The sequence below is a fragment of the Diuraphis noxia genome, unplaced genomic scaffold, assembly GCF_037042655.1.
Source record: "Diuraphis noxia isolate RWA-SAM2 unplaced genomic scaffold, SU_Dnox_SAM2 contig0001, whole genome shotgun sequence".
Classification (NCBI taxonomy): Eukaryota; Metazoa; Arthropoda; class Insecta; order Hemiptera; family Aphididae; genus Diuraphis; species Diuraphis noxia.
In genome coordinates this window covers 95,671,173-95,693,874 of record NW_028301711.1, presented here as the reverse complement: position 1 = coordinate 95,693,874, position 22,702 = coordinate 95,671,173, and the positions used below count along the sequence as shown (strand labels likewise).

The window sequence follows — 22,702 nt, the reverse complement described above, 5'->3', positions numbered from 1 at the left end:
TGACCAACAAATTCCCAAAACAATGGAAGAAAGCAATAATAATCCCCATCCCAAAATCGTCAAATAATCAACATGCCACTGAAGGTTATCGGCCTATATCGCATTAAGTAAATTATTAGAAAGAATAATAAATAACAGACTCAGTTGGTACCTGGAAAAAAAACCTACTTGGGGAAAAACAATTTGGTTTTCGGAAACAAAGAAGTACCGACGATTGTCTAACCAACATTGAAACTGAAATTCGCGACACATTCGCTACAAAACAAAGTATGATACTTATATGTCTGGACATATGCAAAGCTTATGATAATGTATGGCGGTACAAGGTGCTCACAACTCTATACAACTGGGGGATCCACGGCAACATTCATGCTTATCTACAACATTTCTTATCAGATAGATCATTCATTGTAAAAGTTAACAACACGCTCTCTGAAAAATTCACTCTAGTCAATGGAGTGGTGCAAGGCTCCCCCATTAGTGTTACACTTTTCTTAATTGCAATCAACGAAGTCACCAAAATAATAAAGCTGCCCACCCATATCAACATATTTGCCGATGACATAAATTTACACTGCAAAGGCAAAAATAATAAATCCATTTTAGAAAACATCCAGCTTAGTGTAAATATCATAAATGATTGAAGCAAAAAAAATGGTTTCAGATTTTCATCAACTAAATCCAAATGCATAATTTTTTCTAAGAAAATAAAAAGAGAACTTAAACCAGAAATAAAACTCAACAATGTAGTTATTCCCTTAGTCAATAACATCAAAATCCTTGGAATGACCTTCGACAACAAACTGAACTGGAACAAGCACTTTTCAGCCTTAAAAACAAACACTTCCAAAACCACCAACATAATAAAAATACTTGCGAACAACAAATGGGGTGCTCAAAGTAAAATTCTTCACAATGTTTACAAAACACTAATTAGATCTAAAATAGAATACGCGGTGCTATCATATACGGCAGTGCAAAACAACAAGTCTAGAAAAACTCGAAACAATTCAAAACAACAATCTACGCCTAATAACAGGTGCATTCAAAAGCAGTCCGATATTCGCAATAATAATCATTGGTTCAGAATACAAATTTAGATTACCTACCCTAAACAGCATTTTCACCGTAGAAGCCTTAGCGATCCAAAAAGCAATCCATATAATCAAGGAAATGCCTAACAACACCTTCAACATACTAACCGACTCTCTGAGTACATTATTAAGTATCCAAAACCCTTATAGATTATATAGTTTTTGACTTGAATTTGAGTTTATTTTTGGTCTGGTATTATGGTGACAACGGTATCGTTTCTATTAAAAATTACTTACATAGTAGCTTAATTCTATCTATGAATCAATCATTCATTAAATATAAATTACCTTTAAAATAATCTCAGAAGAATTTGGTTTTCGCACATTTGTAGCCAAGTAAGTAATTTTATTTTGATCTCGCATTGCCATTATAAAAGGAACAACATCATCAACTCCAAATTCATGTATAAAAAATTTTGCCATGAAGGTTTTTTCTCCTAAGCTTGTGTAATCTATTACTGAATATTTGTAACCGGTGGGAATTTGACTCTGAACCACATTGAAATTGTTTAATATTTTGTTATTCTATTAATTGTAATATTATTTAAAAATTAATTTCCTATTTTATATTACCTGTAAATCAACATGCATAGGCTGACTATCGATTATTTTTGAACTTTCTAATTCTAATGAACCGGGACCTAAATTATCTTGTTGTGTCTATAGATCAGTTTTTAAAAATATATTGTTAAAAGCGGATTAATAAAGGATTATTATTAAATATATTTCTGAGCTGTTTTTAATATGTACTTGGGTATCAACTTCTTCCAAATGCATCTTCATATGTCTAATCATATTTTTTCTTTGAGTAAAAGCCTTCTCACATTTCAAACATTTGATTGTATTTTCTTTAGGGGTCTGTGTTTTAATGTTATGCTTTTTGAGTAAATGTTTTTTTAATGTACAGTTGTGTTTAAACTTTACTCCACATTCATCGCAATTAAAGTTCTGTAAAGATATAACGTTTCTCCCTTTAATACCTGGGATTTTTACTCTTTAAAATATAATGTACTTGAATATATTATAGTATATAATGCTTCTTATTAAGAACCATTCAATTAATTCAAGTATAAATATTCACAATTCATGTAGTAAAAATTAGTTACTACAGGATAACAAAAATAAACAAACAAATACATAATATACTATAAAAATGTACATTATATTTTTAAAAAATTCAATAAATATTCACAATTCATATAGTAAATATTAATTATTCAGGATACCAGGATAACAAAAATAAATAAGTACATAATTACATAAACTATAAAATGTATATTATATTTTTAAAAAATTCAATAAATATTCACGATTCATGTAGTAAAAATTAGTTACTACAGGATAACAAAAATAAACAAACAAATACATAATATACTATAAAAATGTATATTATACTTTTAAAAAATTCAATAAATATTCACAATTCATGTAGTTAACATTAATTATTACATTATATATTATATATTAATATATTATAATAATAATTAAAACTCAATATATAATATGCCCCCATTATAAACACACAATAAAATATAGGTAATTTATGATAAGTTATTACTATTATTTAGATATAATAATTAAACATTTAATATTGAGAGTTAAGGCACATACAAGGCACATTCTGAATTTTACAATATTTTATAATTTTTTTTAATTAACTAGTCTAACATAGTATGACAATAAGAGCTACACCCAATATTATTATATTTTAACACCTGACATGGAAGCTTTTTAATAAAATAATAAATTATTGACATGTAGACATTGATGCCATACTTACACTTTCTGCTTTGCTTAAACCTATAATATAACAAGCAATTAAAATTCAGATATCAAATATGAAAGTACAAGGGAAGTTTCTTATGAGTTATTTGTGGTAAATACAACTTACTCATTTTAAAACTCTTGGAAAGTTGGAAATCTCAAATCTTTAAGTAAAATAAAATATTAAAATATAATTCTAATAAAAATATAATATTGTTATTTAAATATTTTATCTATGTATTAAATGATAAATGATAATGGCACTGTGATAATACGGTAGATTGGACGGCGTTGTGTAGTGGTAGAGGGGGCAAGTTAAATGAGTCACCGTGACACGATTTTAAATTTCGCGTGCCGGGCCACACTATCCATTTTCACCGGTCCGTCGGTGACCGGTGAAAACGCATCCGTTAGCTGATAAAAACCAAACACATTTATATGAATATAATTGGCCACACTGTCCGGTGCGCAACGTTCCGTCGTCCGTTAGCCGGATCGCAACGCAACATGCTGCGTTGACAGTGGACACATTAATACATTATCCGTTTTTAACGCATCCCGCGCGAATCCAAGTTCCTAGGCACCAGGCCACATATATATTTTCAATTTGTTTTTTAAGTTATTTAATGATGGATTCAGATAAACTAATACAAGCCGTACGTGGACAAAGTGCTTTGTGGGAAATTGGTTCCAAGGAATACATGAACGCAAATATAAAAAAAAAAAGTTGAGCCGAAGTAGGTTGTCTAATGTACCCTGATTGGAACGAAAAAGAGCAACAGGAAAAAGATGAAGCCGGTAATTATACAATTTTTTATTGGACAAGTATAATTATATTTTTTTTTTTTACTAACTAATAGAATAAATGTTTAGAGGAGATGGTATTAGGTAATTTGATGAAAAAAATTAACTTAAGTCACCTACCTATTAACATAAGTGTATATAACTCTAAAAGTTAAAAGTTTATGTGGAGATAAATATTTATTCAACTTAGCTAAGAAAAAGTTAGTTATTATTATTATTTTTTTTTTTTATATCTAACACCTGTCTTAGGTCACACATTTAGTGATAATACATTTTTTTTTCTAAATTATAACTAAATATTTAGTCCATCCTTATATATTACTTTTTTCGCAAACTAGTTTTGGTAGTTTAGCTTTAGACAGTTATATTCTCGTGGTTTGTGTCTAATTATGTCTAACTAAATAAAATAGGTATTTAATCTTAAATCATTCTTTAAAGACCATAATATACCTATTACCTATTGAATAAACAAATATTAATGAATCAATTAGTTTACAATACAATTTTACTTTATTTAACATAACAAAGAAAATTGTAAACTTACAGAATAAGTTGGTACCTACCTCCTTATTTTATATTAAATCAAACAAAGTAATTCATATTATTACATCATAATATGACAATTACATATACTTATACACATGCAATATACACCTATAGATATTCAATTTTATATTAATACTTTTTTATCCCGTTTTTTATTTACTTCAAGCATCAAATAAAACAGTATTCTGTAAATCATAAAAAGTTTTAAAATTATTATTATAGTTTAACTTTTTATACAATTTGTATAATTATACCTACTTTTACTTTTACAATTACCTACTTTATTTTTAATTTGAAAATGTAAAAATCAATGGTTTTTAAAAAGTTACATGTTAGTATACTGAAATGGTACAGCTCCAGGTCCCATAAAATAATTAGCAAAGTAATCTCTTACACCAATTCCTTGTGATCGAGAACCTGTAGCATGTGCTTCAACATCATCCAAAGAGTGGGTTTCTGCATCCTCACTATTATACCCATCTCTTACTCTTACAAAGTTGTGTAACATGCAACATGACTTGACTATTATATCAGCGATATCTGGTTCAACCTGTATTGGAGTATGTAAAATACACCATTTGTTGGCTAAAACTCCAAAAGCACATTCAACCATGCGCCTGGCTCGTGATAGGCGATAATTAAATACTTTTCTCGTTAATGTTAAACCACGTCCTGGGTATGGTTTAAGAAGATTGATATGAAGTGCAAACGTTTCATCTCCAATGAAGACAAATGGTTGAGGATTATCATTAACATTAGGTAGCAAACTGGGACTGGAATATTAAGTTGGTTTGAATACAATTTTTGAAGACACTTGAATCCCCTTCCTTTCCATAAGCTCCGACATCTATTGCGGTAAAGCATAGATTTGAATCTACTACTGCCATTAATATGATAGAAAAATATTTCTTGTAATTGTAAAAGTTTGAGCCTGAATTATTAGGATTTTTACACCTGATGTGTTTTCCATCAATTGCTCCTAAACAGTTTGGAAAATTAGTTTTGAGGTAATATTGTTTTGAAATTTCAATCCACTTTTCATTTGTTGGCTGAGGCATTTCTGTTGGTTGTAAAATTGTCCATATGACTTGACAGGTTTCAAAAACTATACAGCTGATTGAACTTTTACCTAAGTTGAAGTGCCTTAAAAGATAAGCCAGTTGATAAATATCTATGAAAAAAAAAAATTGAAAATAAGATAAAATTACTATTATTACTAGCAGAAGTTCAAAAATATCCATTTAAGTTTGGTGTTGGCGTTTTAGAGACAGTATCATTATAATATATTAAACCATAATTAATGCAATTAATATTTCTAGAGAAAACTATGAAAAATACTTGGCGTCATATCAGAGATAACTACATGCGATATTTAAACCAAGGAAAAAGTGGCGATTCAGCAAAATCAAGGAAAAAATACATATATGCTGATTCGTTATCTTTTTTGCAACAATCTCTCGTAAAAAGAAGGTGATTATTAAATATTGAATTTTACTAGTCATTCTCTAATCATATATGTATACCATCATTGATTTATTTTGTATTTTTTTATTATATAATTACTATTTAGGACAAGTGGAAATTTTGAAAATATTGAAACACCATCATTGGAACATGATTCAATTGCTGAAAATGATAGTGATTTAAATCTAAACATTAGTAGTGATCATGTTAATGATTTTAATTCACAACCATTAGCACCTCAAACAGAACCCATAAGCCAAAAACAACGATCACCCTTGGCAAGCTCGGCAGCTCGACAATCAAAAAGAAATGTACCTCAAACAAATGCATTTCAATCACAGTTATTGGATTTGTTGAAAGAACATGAGCTTAATATTTTGCAAGATTCTGATAATATGATGCTGTTATCTTTTTCACCGAAGTATAAAAAATTAAACGAAGACCAGAAAATAGATTTTCAAATGCAAATGTTACAATTTTTTAAAAATATTAATAGACCTATGCCACCATTATTCTATCAACCAATAATACAAGAATTAGAACAACGTCCCCTGTATCGACCTCCTATATCAGCAAACAATCAGACAACACAGTCATATAGTCTAGCAGATCCCTATTCACAATTTTCAACACATTCTCAAAATTCATACCAGACCTTGTAAACCAATTTAGTTTTGATTTTATAAAGTTATTTATTTTGCTGTTAAATAATTCACCTCTTTTTTAATTATGTTGTTATCGTATTCTATTAAAAGGACTAACTATTTATTTTTTATATATATTATGTTTAAAAAGAAAGTTATTCTAAGTTTTGTTTTTAATTTTTTTTACAATTTTTATATAATATGTTGTTACTGTTACTATGAAAAGAACAAACTATTTTTTATTTTTATGTTTAAAAAGAAAATTATTAAGTTTTTTTTAAAAATAATTTTACATTTTTTAGAGGTACAATGTTGGTTATTGTTTGTATAAAAAGGATAATTTACAAATAATACTTAAATGTTATGTTTTAATAAAGTGCACCTAATAAACTAGTTATTTTTTTTATTTTTTTTTAAATACTTAATAAAACTATACAAGCAGAATTTTTAAAAACAACCAATGGAATTATTATAGGTAATAATTGTTATCATATAATATAAAGGACACAAAATATGCAAAAAATAGTAATAGGGATAAATGCAAATTGTATTTCATTATACTATATCTTATATATTCTTACAGGTTATATTATGTTTATTGCATGTAATACACTTTACAATTGTAATTTTAATACTTAATATAATATATTAACAAAAGGTTACTACCCTCACACCATAGTAAAATATCAAAAAATCAAAACCTAACTGCAGTACGGTTGAACCGTGCCTTACCTATAAAAAATCTTAATTGGCAAAGTGTGTTGGAGTGCACAAAAAAATAGCCACTGATTATAATACATTAGTGTATACTATAAATATTAAATACCTATATAATTTGAATGCTCTTATAAATAGGTAAACTCTGTGTAATAAATAGGTAGGTACTTACCTCAAAGTAACTGATAACCTTTCTTCTACACTGATAGGCATTTGAGTACAGTCATTTTCTTTATAATACTTTCACGTATTCGCCCCAATAATTCGTCAAAAGTTTTTATACTCATACGAAAATATTCGAAAAACTTTTCAGGGTATTGCCGTATGTTCGAATAAAAATATTGAAATTGTGTTTCACGTTGTAGATTTAATGGATGCACCCAATATCGTCTGTTTATTGGAGACTTATCTTCATTTAAAAAACCTTGTGCTTCCAATAAGCAAATAATTTTAATTTTTTTTGTTTATTCATGTTAATTTATGTTTAAATTAGGTTTAATTTGTTTTTTGAAACAATAAGTACATTAATAAAAAAAAAGACTGAAGTACCTACAAGTGCACAGCACAATATATCATGACAAATTAAATTAAATTTGTCTTGCAAAATATGTTGTGTGAAATGTGGTACAACGCTATCAGTAACATAATTTTGGTGGAAAATGGATCCACGTGGTGGGAAATGTGAATAATGTTTTGAAATTTGGCGGGAAAACTTTACGTCAGTAGAAACGGATTACAAAAACGGATGGTCTGGCCGCCAAACCACAATCCGGTAAAAATGCATCCGTTTACCAACGCGACAAACGGACCGGTGAAAACGGATAGTGTGGCCCGGCCCTTAGTGATCCATAGTATCTCCTTTTTTGTATTGATTCTTGATTATTCTATAGTATAATATCTAATATCTATTCGATTATTTTATTATTAGTAGTAATTACTGTTCCTACGAAGTGTACTGTTCGAAGATTATAACATTAAGGTAAGTTTATTATTAATCATATTGGAACGAAAGCAATAATAATAGTGAAATCAGATTTTAAAATTAATATTCAATTTTTTAATTATATTTTTTTTTAACTTTTGTAGGGCATTAAAAATAATAATAAAAGTAATTCTTCAACAAATAACAATTATGTCTATGTGGAAATATATACAAAAAAAAAATATCGAACTTGATTCAAACTTAATTAACAACCAAATTAATTCTAATTCTAATAGTTCAACTTCAAGCGTTAATGTAAATTATGATAATCAAATTCAATCTGAAAATAATTTATCTACATCTAGTACATCAGATTTTTCAAAACAAAAAAAAAGAACATTTTTAACATCTTGGTTAAACAAATATGACTGGTTAGAACATGATCAAATTAATGATAAAGCTTTTTGCAAATTATGTAAATCTATGAGTAGTAATAGCAACAATAATGTTTCTGTATTTATCTTGGAAGGCTTTAATAATTGGGAAAAAGCGGTGGAAAGATTTAATATGCATGAACGTTCAGAATTGCACAAAACAAATATCGTTAAAAATTCTTTTATTAAAACAAATGCTAATGTATTTGCTCAGATAGTCATAAAATATCTATGGAAGAATCAAGATTTGCTTTTGATAAAATATTATCTTCTATAGTTTTTTTGGCAAAACAAGGCGTAGCAATAAGAGGGCATACTGACGAATCTGCAAATTTCAATCAGTTATTAAAACTTCGATCGGAAGATTCGACTGAATTAAAAAACTGGTTAGTTAGAAATACTTATAAATGAATTTCCCATGATATAACAAATGAAATTCTTAGTATACTTTCAAGAGAAGTCATTAGAAACATTATTTAAAAAATAAAAGAGAATACATTCTATGCTATTTTATTAGACGAAACCAGTGATATTACAGTAAAAGAACAAATTTAATTTTGTTTAAGAACAGTGGACAAAGAATCATTTGAAATAGAAGAATATTTTATAGGATTTTATGAAACACCTAAAACTGATTCTAATACTCTTTTCAATATTTTAAAAGATATTCTGTGTAGATTAGAGTTGAATATTCATAATATTAGAGGACAATGTTTTGACGGCGCTAGCAATGTTTCTGGGATTCACAAAGGATTACAAGCTAAAACTAAAGAAATTGAACCCAGAGCATTATTTGTTCACTGTCAAGCTCATTCTTTAAATCTTGTTACCTAAGATAGTAGGTATGCAAAATGTAGAAAAAGCTAGAGATATACTAAATTTTATAAGAGAATTAATTACATTTATCAACCAATCACCCAAGAGGCTATCTTGGTTCAAAATGGTACAAACAGAAGAGAACATGACTGCTCTAAGACCATTTTGTCCAACCAGGTGGACGTTACGATATTCTTCTTTGTTATCTGTTATGGATAACTACGATGAACTATTGACATTTTTGTCGGATTTTTCAAAAACTGAAAAGAACGATGCAGGTTCTAAAGCAAAAGGATTTTTAAAACAATTAAAATCCTCAGATACTTATATTATGCTTAAAATAGTAATTAGTATTTTTAAACATATAGAAACAACAAATACAATATTACAAAGTAAGTCTTTATATTTTAAACTTTCCGTACAAATTTTGAACACTTTGGAAGATACTATATCAAATATGAGAGATGTATTCAATATTTTATGGGAATCTGCAAAAAACGAATGGTCAGATTTAAAATTAGATCCACCGAAAGAATCTAGAAAACGAAAATTGCCTCTTAAATATGATAACGGTACAATCGAGTCCTTTTTATTTACACCTGAAAGTAAATATAACCAAATATATAAAGAAATTATTGACCATATACTATCTGGTTTACAACTAAGATTTAATTCTGAAGTTCGAATTTTTTTGAGTGATGTTGAAATGTTTTTTATTGATCCAAGTATATCACCACAATTAATTCTAGTAATGTGTGTTTTCAATGTAATTCCAAGTACTCAACAGCTTATAATTTGAATAAGCATATGCGAAAAAACATGCCAATATTGTATTAAAGGTATTTTATTGGGTACTTGTTTGTTATCGCCCCGCCAGTACACCGTATAAAATTTATCGCCCCGCCACTCTTGTTTGTTATCGCCCCTCCATAAATAAAAAAAAATATTTCAATGTATAATATTATGTTATTTTATTTTAATAGTTTTAAATATATAAATGTATAGTATAAAATTTAAATTCAAAAATGTATAAAATATGTAGAAAAATGTAGAAAATATATTATGAATATATAATTATAATGGAGGCCAGAATTCGGAAATATCTTTGAGGATAGTTTCAAATGCGTCTTGTTTTCCGAGACGTGTTCTCCACATAAACTCTGCCAAATATGATTCTAGAAAATTTCTGTTAGTCCCACTACGATTTTTATTGCCCCATTTAGCAGAACCCCACAACCTCTCAATATGTTGGGTGTGAGCCCCTGTGTCCGGATCGACAAAATTATACGTGTGGTTTACAGTATTATGTTTGAATCCCACTTGTTGCAAATTATTGTAACGAACTAATCGAAAATTATCATAAAAATGATAAAATTTAGTTTTCTCATTTTCTAAAATATATCACAAACGATTAGCAATAGCGATAAATTGTATGCGATGTACTGGAGGGGCGATAACAAACAAGAGTGGCGGGGCAATAAATTTTATTCGGTGTATTGGCGGGGCGATAACAAACAAGTACCTTTTATTGATATAACATTTTGTTTTTAAATTTTTAATATTTTTAATATTCACAATTTTTTTTTTGGAAGGAATGTAAAGGAAAAGTATATACTTGTAATGAATGTGGTGAGACTTTTAATACAAAAGTGAAAATAATTAAACACATAAATTCACATAATGGTAGTCAATTAGGCAATATTAAATGTTCTTACAAAATTGCGAACAATCATTTAAAACATTAAAAGCATTTTCAAAACATTTGTCAAAACATAACATAAATATTCAAATGGTGTCACTTAATTTCAATACTATAAGGAAGGTAAACTAAAAAAATAATGTTAGCAAATAAAAAAAAAAAAAATTATTACTAAAAATTTTGTTTAGAATTTCATATGTAGAAAACTGATGTTGAAAATCAGGAAAAATGTCAGTATGTACGTAGAACATCAAAAAACAAAATAATGAGGTCGAATATTTATATCATGTATGTCATCGGTCAAATAATCCAAGATCTTCAAGCACAGTAAATAAACTTATTATATAATGTAAAATCTATTTATTTATTCTTTAACTAAAATATATACATGCATTATTAGGGAAAAAGAGCTTTAAAAAGTAATGGATCTGTTAAAATATCAAAAATTTGTCCTTCACAATGTGATATGTCATATTATAAAAGTCCACATAAAAAAAAATATAATAAACGTACAATATTGGAGCACTCGTTTATGGCATACAAATGAAATAGGAATGCAAAGATTCCATACAGAGGATAGGTCTATGCTAGCTGGTAACTATTGCAATACCTACACAACAATCAACTATAAAGGTCAATACTAATTCATTAAAATTAAAAATTATTTTATTAGGTAAATTAGCTCTTGGGGTACCAGTTCAAAGGGTTCTGAATGATATTTTATTTATTTATTTATTTGAAATACACGCCCGAAGGCAATTAGTACAGAATAAATTAGATACTGAAATTAGTTTGAACAAAAAAAAAAAAAACATATCACATAAAACATCATAGCATTAAATACAAAAATATTAATTAAATATATTTACACTCTGGTTTTATTAATTATATTCAATATATTAAAATAGAAAAAAATTATTAGAAAGAAAATATTAATATTATTATTATTTTGTATCGCTTTTTAGAGGAATGAAAAATATCAAATTTATTTTGTAAGTTATTACAGCCTACAGGAGACTAGTGCTCTGTTAATAGGGGAGAAAAATGCGTATAGTGTTTTGAGATAAGAAATGTGAAACGTCAGCCGGCTTCTAGAATTAAAAGTGGGAACTGATATATTAATTTGGCTGAGCAGAAAGCTATCTTTTATTGTGTCATGTAAGATTTTGTAAATGATTATGAAGTCAAAATATAAACGTCTTGAGCTTAGAGAATTGATATTAACCAGTCTTCTAAGGGGTACATAGCAATGATAAAATATTATGCAATTATTAGGAATTTTTGTATTAATAAATCTTAGGAATTTATTTTGAACTCTTTCAATTTTAGTTATCCATACAAGTTGGTGAGGGTTTCACAAAATGGAGCAATATTCAAGTGATGAACTTACTAGAGCAAAATAAAGAGTTTTTAATGACACAATGTTATTAAAATCACGAGTGTTTCTTCAGGTTTAAATTATATTAAATTGTTTTTTAAATATTTTTTTGAATGAAAGGAGGATTGAAGGACTTACAGAATGCTGTATCAAATATGACACCCCTGCCACAATCGACCTACATGAGAAAATGTTACCATAGTGGATGCAGTGAAACAATTACAGTAACAAAAACCATCAACAGTCAAATTTGGATAAACACAATAATGCACCAAGAAGAAAATATAGAGTGCAAATTAGAGGATATTCTACATAGCATCGAAATAAATGGTATTAGGTAAGTTTCAACTATTTGTACTAAGCAAATTGAAAAAAAAATTATTGATTTTATTTTATTTATAAAAATTATTATATTTATTGAAAAAATATATTTATATTATTTTTAATAAAAATTTTACACAGATACAGATTTGTAGCAGTAGTAAGTAGCAGTAATAGCGTTCATTTCAGACATAGAGGGAAGTTTGGCACACTACGTCACTTTCTGCAGGAGGATTCATGGGTTTTGGAAAAGACACGATGACCTACATTCCAAAATAAAAAGATGCAAAGAATCTACATTAGTAAAACCCCATGCAATACTATTAACAAAACACCAATAAAAAGCGGCGAAAAAAAAATTGTAAAAGTCTACAATTACCAACAAAGAGAGTTTCAAAAACAAAAATTATTTTTTTATTCATTCGATACCTAGGGATTCCCACTCGGCAGGTAGAGTTCTTACTGTAATTAAAAATATATAAAATACATAGACACCGTATTTTAGATTCTGAACGGATGTATTAGTGAATTAATATTTCAAAAATATGTTTTTTATTTTAATTTTAGATTTTTGTGTCTATCGTCACCTTTTGGAGCAGAAAAAATACTTCGATTTTTGTTTCAAGAGTACTTTCTGGTACACAATTGGATGTAATAAGCATTGGATGGGAGAGGAAAAGGGTTTCAAAAGTAAAAAATTCCCCCTAGTTTTCAAACAAAACTAGGGATTCTTAAATTATTTACACCTAAGGTTTGAAAATTCAACACCAGATTCCACATAAATTTTGATTACGATAATAATACCTTAAATAATATATAGGTACTATATACTAGGTACCTATAAGTGTATAAAGTTAAAATTATAACAAAATCAGAAATGAAGAGTAAATTAGCGAATTCATAGTTTTTTTACGATAATCATTATGATATAAAAAGTAACTATAAGTTGTGGAGACTTGAACATTTTGCCAAATGTTTAAATTAAAATTTTCATTACCTGACATATTTTTATGAAATATAGGAATTTGAAAGTTTCAATTTTTTTTTTCTATGAATAGAATGAATATTTTTTTACCTATTGATAAACAATTTTCCGCTTAGTCAAAGTTATTGAAAGTTTATTACAGAGATTTCAAATACAGTTTTTTTTTTATAGAAGTTTAAATTTCAAATATTGACAAAATAATATGTAAAAATTACGAATATTCGGGAACATATGTTTAGGCTAAAAATTAAATATTTTTAAATTGTTTTCTCAGGATTGAAAACAACAAGGTTGGTTTTCTCAACTGTCAATGAAAAATATCGAAAATAAGTACATCTGAGCAAATTTTTTTATAGGCATTTTAAATGCATACATACCCATTATCAGAAATATAAATTGTTTGAATAAAAATATAATATTATGATACCCTAGGCTGTCACCCATCAGAATCGTTTTTTGTGTAGACGAGGTCCGTTCGATTCCTATACCATACACCAGAGCTAGCTCCAGTTTTTACGTACCAACGGTTCACAGGAAAAAGAATAAATCATTGGGAGTTTGAACATCAAAATTAATTGGTTATGCTTTTTTACATTTACAGGTGTTTTAGTGATATAGTTAAATGACCAATAGTATATGGTTAGTATATTCAATAGACTAAAATAGGTTTGTTGGACGATTTCTAAAAGTCACTGGGAGTTCGAGCACCAAAATTAATATGATATGATTTTTTTTATTTACAAGTGTTATATGTCGTGCCAACTTCACGTAACCTCATTTTTTTACCCATACTATCATAGGTATATAAAAGAAGTTGTTCCTTGTCAGAACTTGACATTATTGTAAAATGGCGATTATTAAATCAAAGTGGAAAGATATACGCAACTGTGTACTAGATCACTATATTACTAGATTATGATTGTTTTAGCAGACCGCTCACATAATATTATCGCTGCCTGTGTGCCGTCATCAGATCGCTGACCGCCGCGTGCCCGAGCCTTTGATAGTTTTCTTTGATTACTATAGTTATGTTACGGGTTCGGGATTTGTTACAGTCAAAATTATCAAATTATGTTTAAAAATATTTAGATAATTTATATTTTATTTTTGAAAACTTAAGTATAGGTATTTTTGTTAAAAAAAATTGTTTAAATTAAATGTGATTAACGAAAGAACATTATGTACTGCTATTCATTTTGTTATACAATTTAGAATCTAGATTTTCATTATAGGTTTTACTACAACTATACAATCGTCGATATTGTCAATAAAATGGTTGAATCATGCATCATAGAAACTATCGTAAATAGAATATGTACTATTCAGATACAACAGACTACGAATTTAATATAATAGAAAAAATATTTTAGAATGGTTTTCAAATATAATTTTACGTACATATAAATTTAAAATGCAAAACATGTACAAATATGTACTTTTCCAAAAATATGCAAATTTAATCTTATAATTTAGTTTCACCTTTTCATACAATAAATTTATAACTCGCCTAAAATAATCAACTAGGTACTAATACAAAAAATCATGCGAATGCAAGAAGTCCCTAGTTCAGTGGTTTTCAACCGGTGTGCCGCGAGCGCCCTTGAAGTGTACCACGAAAAAAAAAATAAATATTATATATCTAAATATATACTAGGTATTATATCATGTATTATATGAATTGGTGTGCCGCGAAAATTGTGTAGGAGAAGAAGTGTGCTACGTTGTTAAAAAGGTTAAAAACCACTGCCCTACTTAGTAGCGATAATATTGGTTTTCTTGCGTTGCCCAATGCAATGTTATATGCCATTAAATTTTAATTTTAATTGCTGCACTGCATATTATATTTAATATATTTTGGAGGTATGTATGTAACTACATAAATATAAAATAATGTCTATATATGTAATATGTATGATATATATATATAATATATTTATAGTTATAACTACTTAAATTTAAAATGTTTAGTATTAAAAGAACAAAAATAACAAAATTATTAGCAACTCCTCTGTGTATAAGTATTAAACATTAAGGCCTCTATAAATACCTACATGACGGTCACCGCGCGGCCGTTTTTCAATCACAGACTAATCGCGGCGCGTGTTTGTTTTTAACATTTAATAATTGTTATTAAAAATAACTTTATTGTGGTGGTTTTCCAATATTATTCTTAAATACCTATTTAAACAGATTGAATTGAAATATGTATATGAAATATGGCATTATATGCTCTCGTATTTCATCATAGACGCATGTTTCTTGATTCAAAGACTAAAGTACCAAGTAGGTAACCATTATTTAAATTGTAAATTTTAATGTTAAACATCCTATATTTTTATTTTTTATTTTTTAATCTATCAATACCTAAGTACTTAATACTATTGGTAGAAAACTAGCTGTAGAACCTTCAATTGTAATTGAAGCAATTTTACTTTTTAAAGATTATATCATATACCTACTGTACCGTTTCTTATTAATGTATCTTTAGTTTTAATTGTCAAGCTGTAATAATTTTATATTGAGAGCTTTAAAAATAAAAAATAAAAAAAATCATATACCTACACTGATGATGATGGCAAAAAAATTAAGTAAACTTAATTACGTTGTATATTTTTGAATAACTTCTTTTATTTAAATTAAGTAATAATACTACAGTCAAGCCTACATGAATTCATTTTAGAAATTAAAGCTGCTACTGATTCTGTATGGCAAGATATAAGTAAGCATCTAGATGGACGTTAGAGTAAAAATGCAATACATATTTTTGCTCAACAAGGTCGTCATGGGATAAAAACTGTGTTGGGAATAAGTGATGTTTCATCTCAAGAAGACATATCAGCTTTGGATCAATTAGATGTTGAGACAAAAATGTCAACTGATTCAGGTAATTGATGTGTTTAATTTGAGTATAATTATAAGAGGTGACTGGATATTTTTAAAATTTAAAAAAAATAATTTATTATTAAAGATGGCATGGTATTCTGCATTCATATTTTTAAGCTACTATATATAGGGTGCGTTCGTCTTGGACGCTTTTTACGTTATAAGCGCTTATCAGTGCTTCAGTGTCGTTCGGCTTGGCACATTGAAACGCTCAGAATACAACCGTGACGTCATTAATACTGGAGCTACGTCATTGTTTCGCGCTCACAAACGATTTCATGAAATAGGAAGTGCGGCCAAAGCGTCAGCGCTTTGGGGTGTTGACGAACGGATTAAAGCGTTTGTTAGTGATAACGAATATGGAATAATGATAGTAACATTGAACATTTGTATTTGCAAGCACCGAAGTCATTATTAACATAATTATTAATTATATATTTATATAACATAATTTTAAGATGAAAGTGACAATTATAGATGGTGATGATGAGTCACAGTACACTGTGGATGTAACGCCCGAAGAAGCGAAGCGCTTAGAGTCAGGTGCCTATGTAGTTAAAGTTAACATGTGTTTAAAGCTGGGTTATACTCGGAAGATTCTGTTTTTAGTCTCTGATTGTCAGCAAATAACTTGTTGTACGGATGTTTGTAATAAGTTAAGGTTAATGGGTCTGATGCCTAACCCAGAAGTTCCCTATCTTTTTTGACCTACAGCACCTGCTTAAAGTATTTTCTAAAAACCTGGATGCTCCCTATACTAGAAGACATTTATATAGATTATAACTGTGATTGTTATTGAGGGTTATGGTAGGGCAGTTACTTATTGTAAGTGTGAATGTACAGTGAGTGGATTTTGATTTATTTATGTATTTAGTCGCTTGTGATTGTACCTCCGATGATTTGCGGAATAAAAATCCCTAGGAAAAAAAATCTCCTGACTACAATATTATTCACAACCACATGAAAATGGTTGAACAAATATTTTTTAAACGTTAATTAGTATCTATAATTATCACATTATTAATATTAAATTACAAATACGTATAATTTAGCTCTTTAAGATGTTTATATGCTATGTTTTTACGAGTAGGTGCCTACATTCAATAATTATTGTTTAAAAATTATTATTATTATTACCTATATTTTGTAGTATTTGTGTATTTTAAATATTTTTGTATGCCATGTTTTTAAGTGAATTATTTGACGTACCTATCGATCATTCAAAATATTTTTATATGCTAAACTATTTGTTACGGTGAAACGCGATAGGTATATACCACATACATTCATTATAATTTATAACTAATGTTTAATAATTATTTTTATTTTTATTTTACTACATTATTATAATTTGCAAATTGTTGTAGTAATATAAAACAAAGTATTACGTATTTGTAATTAAATATCAATAATGTGGTAATTAAAGATACTAATTAACATTTAAAAAATATTTGTTTAACCATTTACATGTGGTTGTGAGTAATCATGTAGTCTGGGGATTTTTTTCTGTGGTCGTTCGTTGGGGGATTATTTTTCGGATTACCACTTCCGATAGGTACCTAAGACAAAAGAATAATAGATATACTGTATAGTATGAATTAAGAAATGGGTTAAGAATGAAATGTAAAAGTGCATTAACTTATTAAAAAGTTAATTTTGTTTTAACTTTTAATCTTATTCTTACCTAGTTAGTTAACTTAATAACTTAGCTTGATTCTCAAAATTAAAATCATGTTTATACATAAGTATTTATAACTAGGTAAAGTTAAAACTTATTATTAATTAATAATATTACTAATTAAATTACTAAACATAATGTGTAATAAGATAGGATTTGTGGGTAGGTCGGTGGTTGGTATTTTTTGGTAAGATATTTTGATCATTATTACTTGAAATAAGACTTGAGTTGTTGAGTATAATATTCATAATATATGTGTTATGCATACATGCATTTTTGTTTATAAAAAGAATGCTATATAATGTAACTATTTGTGTGTTTAGATACAGCATTTGGGGAAACAATTTTAAACAAAACCAAGTATAGAAGATTTGTGGAAGAGTTTGTAGCTGATGAAACATCTGAACCAAATGAAAGTGTGTCAGTTGATCAAAATGAAATTTCAATGATAAACAATATAAATACCGAGACTGAAAATAATGTTTTTAAGTGGCCTCATGAGGCAATACTGCTTATTGTAGAAGAATATAGAAAAAGATCTGAAGACTTTTATTCGGGGCGTATATCTCAAAAAAAAAATTGGCAAAATATAGCTGAGGCATTGATAAAAAAAAACCATCATGTTACTGGTCCACAATGTCAGTCAAAATTTGGTAGCTTAAAAAGAACTTATAAATCTATGAAAGACCACAATGGTAAGTCAGGGAATGGAACTCGAACATGGGCCTATTTCGATTTATTGGATGGTTTGATTTGTTCCAAGCCTTGTATATCACCAATTGCCACTGCATCATCCTCTGGTAAAAGAGTTAATTCTGAACCAGAATACTCTTCTGTTCTTACTGTCAACTCCAATAATTATGACCAACCAAGGAAAAAATTAAACCAAATGCCTTCTGTGGATAAGGTTATATTTGCTATTGAAGAAAACAGAAAAATATCAGAGGAAAGTAAAGAAAAGAGACATGTAGAAAAAATAGAACAAAAAAAAGAGGCTCTTGGTCTTCTAGCAAGAATAGTTGCTGTTTTGGAAAAAAAAACATGATGTATTTCCTATTCATTATCTATTTTGATTACTTTTTTACCTTTTATAATTTGAATTGTTATTGTTTTGAGATTAAAGACTAATAATTATGTATTATTCATTGTTAACAAAAAGACTTGTTAAATATATGTTATTTTTTTTTTGATGTTGATTAATAAAACTAATTAAAAACATTAAGACAGACTGTTATATTTTAAATTGAATTGTTATTGTTTTTGAGATTAAAGACTAATTATGTATTATTCATTGTTAACAAAAAGACTTGTTAAATATATGTTATTTTATTTTAATGTTGATTAATAAAACTAAGTAAAGACATTAAGACAGACTGTTTTGTTTTAAATTGAATTGTTATTGTATTTGAGATTAAAGACCAATTATGTATTATTCATTGTTAACAAAAAGACTTGTTAAATATATGTTATTTTATTTTAATGTCGATTAATAAAACTAAGTAAAGACAACAAAGTAAGACTGACTGTTTTGTTTTAATTTATTCTTTTTATATTATACTAGCTGACCCACTCTCTACCTTACTGCACTGATATTCTTCTTCTCCAATAAAATTAATTTGTAAAAATTTGGCTTGTTCATTTGGTTTTGGCGTCAAAGATCCTATCCTATGATACAGTTTTCCTCTTATTTTAAAAGTTGGCATATAATTATTATTCACAATCTCTGTACTCTGTGGCACCAAATAATGTCATTTGAATTAGATATTATATATTTTATTAAATGTAGACTTTTTATTGAATTTAGATTTTTAATCAGATATAGATTTTTTAATTCAACTGATGTATTATATTGTATATCATATTAATAAATTATATCATTGAATAGCCCATAAGACATACTAAATAGTATATATATTAAACAATACATAATATTATATTAAATCAGATCGCATTATATATATTAATAATTATACTTACTATAATTCTAATAATGTGGTTTACTGGGGCACTGGTTTAGTTACAAAATTGTTTTTTTTTTGTGGTTACAAATCGTTACATAATAGATTAAATATTACCAAGCGGTTTTTAAGTCAAAATGTTGACTTTAGGGTGCCAGGGTAACACACCTAGAATATTTTGGGTTATAAGAAAATGCCAAATTTATAATAACACATGATGTTATAAACCATTTTAAAACAAATGCATTTCTTGTTGAAAGATGTCATTTTACTCTAATTCTACATGCGTAAACGCTAGGTTTAACATTACTTTTGTGACAACTAATTTTGATTTACATTTCATGAGTAGAGCGGTCTCAGCTATCATCATATTATAATATGTTTCTTCACATATTACTATGGAGTTGATACTGTTTTTAGATTTATTGTACCTACACATGTTTATGTAAAAACTCAAAGATGCTTTGAATTTGGTTGAATAATGGTTTTGATTTTGTCTACATTTGTTTATTGGGAAATTCATGGTATTGGATAAATTCAAAGACAAGTGACTTTTAGTTGGTAATTTGAGACAAATTATTATATTATTTGATGCAAACAGTGATTAATATGTTTAACGAGTATATTCCACTGCAATCAGAATTTTTAATGTTTAAAACATACATATTATTTTAATTATACATTACGAATAGACAATCGTTCACAAATATCATCTCTCTTAATTACACCTAGTCGGTTTACAGCAACATTGCCTCCTACTTGATCATGATCTTGTACGGCTTCTGGTAATAACTCAACTGTACTTGGAAAATCATCATTCTTTAATAAACATATATTGTGTAATACACAGCATGCTATAATGTATTTTGGAATGAGATCAACATGCTCCATAGCAAGTGTGGTGAGAAGACTGCGAAAACGCCCTTTAAGCAATCCAAATGACCTTTCAATTGCCATTCTTGTAGATGAATGACAAAAATTGAAGTTTTTCTGTTTTTCGGTAAGATGCCCATTGTCACGGTAAGGTACTAATAAGTGTTCTTGCAATGTGTAAGCTGCATCACCAATAATATGAGAGTTGTTGGGAAATTTTGTAGGGTTGTGTATGTCCTCGTTTAAATCAGACAAGCGAAACACTCGTTGGTCATGAACTGAACCAACGTTTCCAGCATAACAGTGAATAAATTTACACTGATGATCACAAACTGCCTATAAAACATATTAATTTTTATTCAATTTTAATGATTAAATTGTTATCTAATTCAACTACACAAACTGCCGTATGAACAGCCATTTAAGTGTTACTTAATATTAATTTAAGGGTCACCTAAGCAGTCATAGGCATAACTAGGGAAGGGGTGACTTGGGGGATGGGCGCTAAGCATCCTAAATTTTATTTTAGCCCCTCCTGTCATAATATTCCTATACTCCTACCAACGATAACTATATTTATAATTTTTAATTTAAAATATCACTTTATTTTTTTATATAAAAAAATGTGTAGTTTTTACTACATGCATGATCTTTTACTCGGAGATCATGAAAACTTTATTGAATTATTTTCTCCTCTACAATTTTACAAAAGATACAGTTAGGAAGCTTTTATAGGAACTTACTATTTATTGTACTTCTGTAAATATTTTACATTATAATAATTATACAGTGAAATAAATATTTTTTAATAGATTCAGTTGTACACATGTACATTAAGCACAAATTTAATGTAGGTATTTTTAACTATATTTTTTAATTTGGGTTCTTCAGAGAAGTTGTTATGGATATTATTATGCCATAATAATAATTATTATTATTATTGTTACATCTCAGTAACAATTGTGGTTTGCCAATCCACCTATTCTTCAACACTAACATTGCTGTTAATTTTTTCAAAATATAAAAATTGAAGATTTAGTTCAGTGTTTATGCCTAATTGTTAGTGACAATTTACAAATTAAGATTCAACGAACAACTGATAAGTGATAACTCAGATCAAAAAATAACATAACATACTTGAAGTTGAATTGAATGGTGACCTTTCCTGTTCACGTAAGACTCTGGATGATCATGAGGTGCAGGAATATTAATATGGGTTCCATCTATTGCTCCGAGGACATTAGGAAAGTTACTGGTGGCAAAAAATCCATTTCTAATGACCATTGATCTTTCCTCATTAGGCCATGCAATAAAAGCCGGTGCTAGAATTTCTAAAGCATTAACCACTCTTCTCACACATTTCAACGCAGTTGCTCTCCCTACATTAAATTTTTCACAAATTGACCTGTAAACTTATATGAGATAAAACAACTAACTAGTTTGAAATTCTAATAGTAACAAAAAATAGTAACTTAAAAAAACAAACCCGTATGAAGCCGGGGTTGCCATTTTCCAAATCGCTAAAAGCAACTGCTTATTAGGTTCAATAGTTGGACAGCCAGGTTTTTTCCTAACCAATTTTGGTGCAATTATTTTCAATATGAATTCAAACGTTTCCGGGAGCATTCTATAAATTATTTATATTAATAATTTAAAAATATTATGAGAAAAGTTCTGATGCTTATAGGTAATCATAATTAAAGTAAAAACTGGAAATGGGAT

At 28.0% G+C, this 22,702-nt stretch overlaps 2 protein-coding genes across 2 annotated transcripts; both read left to right on the top strand.

Moving 5' to 3' along the window:
* The first annotated feature begins 5,535 nt into the window (after nucleotides 1–5,535).
* LOC149062562 (uncharacterized) lies at nucleotides 5,536–6,421 on the top strand. Its single transcript, XM_089217983.1, has 2 exons — nucleotides 5,536–5,678; nucleotides 5,779–6,421. Exons 1-2 carry the CDS (start codon nucleotides 5,536–5,538, stop codon nucleotides 6,332–6,334), a joined length of 699 nt encoding a protein of 232 aa, XP_089074109.1. The 3' UTR covers nucleotides 6,335–6,421.
* A 9,728-nt stretch (nucleotides 6,422–16,149) lies between these two features.
* Nucleotides 16,150–19,302, top strand: LOC149062561 (uncharacterized). Its single transcript, XM_089217384.1, has 2 exons — nucleotides 16,150–16,472; nucleotides 18,473–19,302. The coding sequence occupies exons 1-2, from the start codon at nucleotides 16,457–16,459 to the stop codon at nucleotides 19,192–19,194; spliced, it is 738 nt and encodes a 245-aa protein (XP_089073510.1). The 5' UTR covers nucleotides 16,150–16,456; the 3' UTR covers nucleotides 19,195–19,302.
* The last annotated feature ends 3,400 nt before the right edge of the window (nucleotides 19,303–22,702 follow it).

Bases quoted from the DNA above. Each gene is read 5' to 3' on its own strand.
- LOC149062562 (XM_089217983.1), top strand. From the start codon at position 5,536: ATGAAAAATACTTGGCGTCATATCAGAGATAACTACATGCGATATTTA. The intron at 5,679-5,778 runs GTGATTATTAAA...ATTACTATTTAG, and splicing joins CAATCTCTCGTAAAAAGAAG to GACAAGTGGAAATTTTGAAA.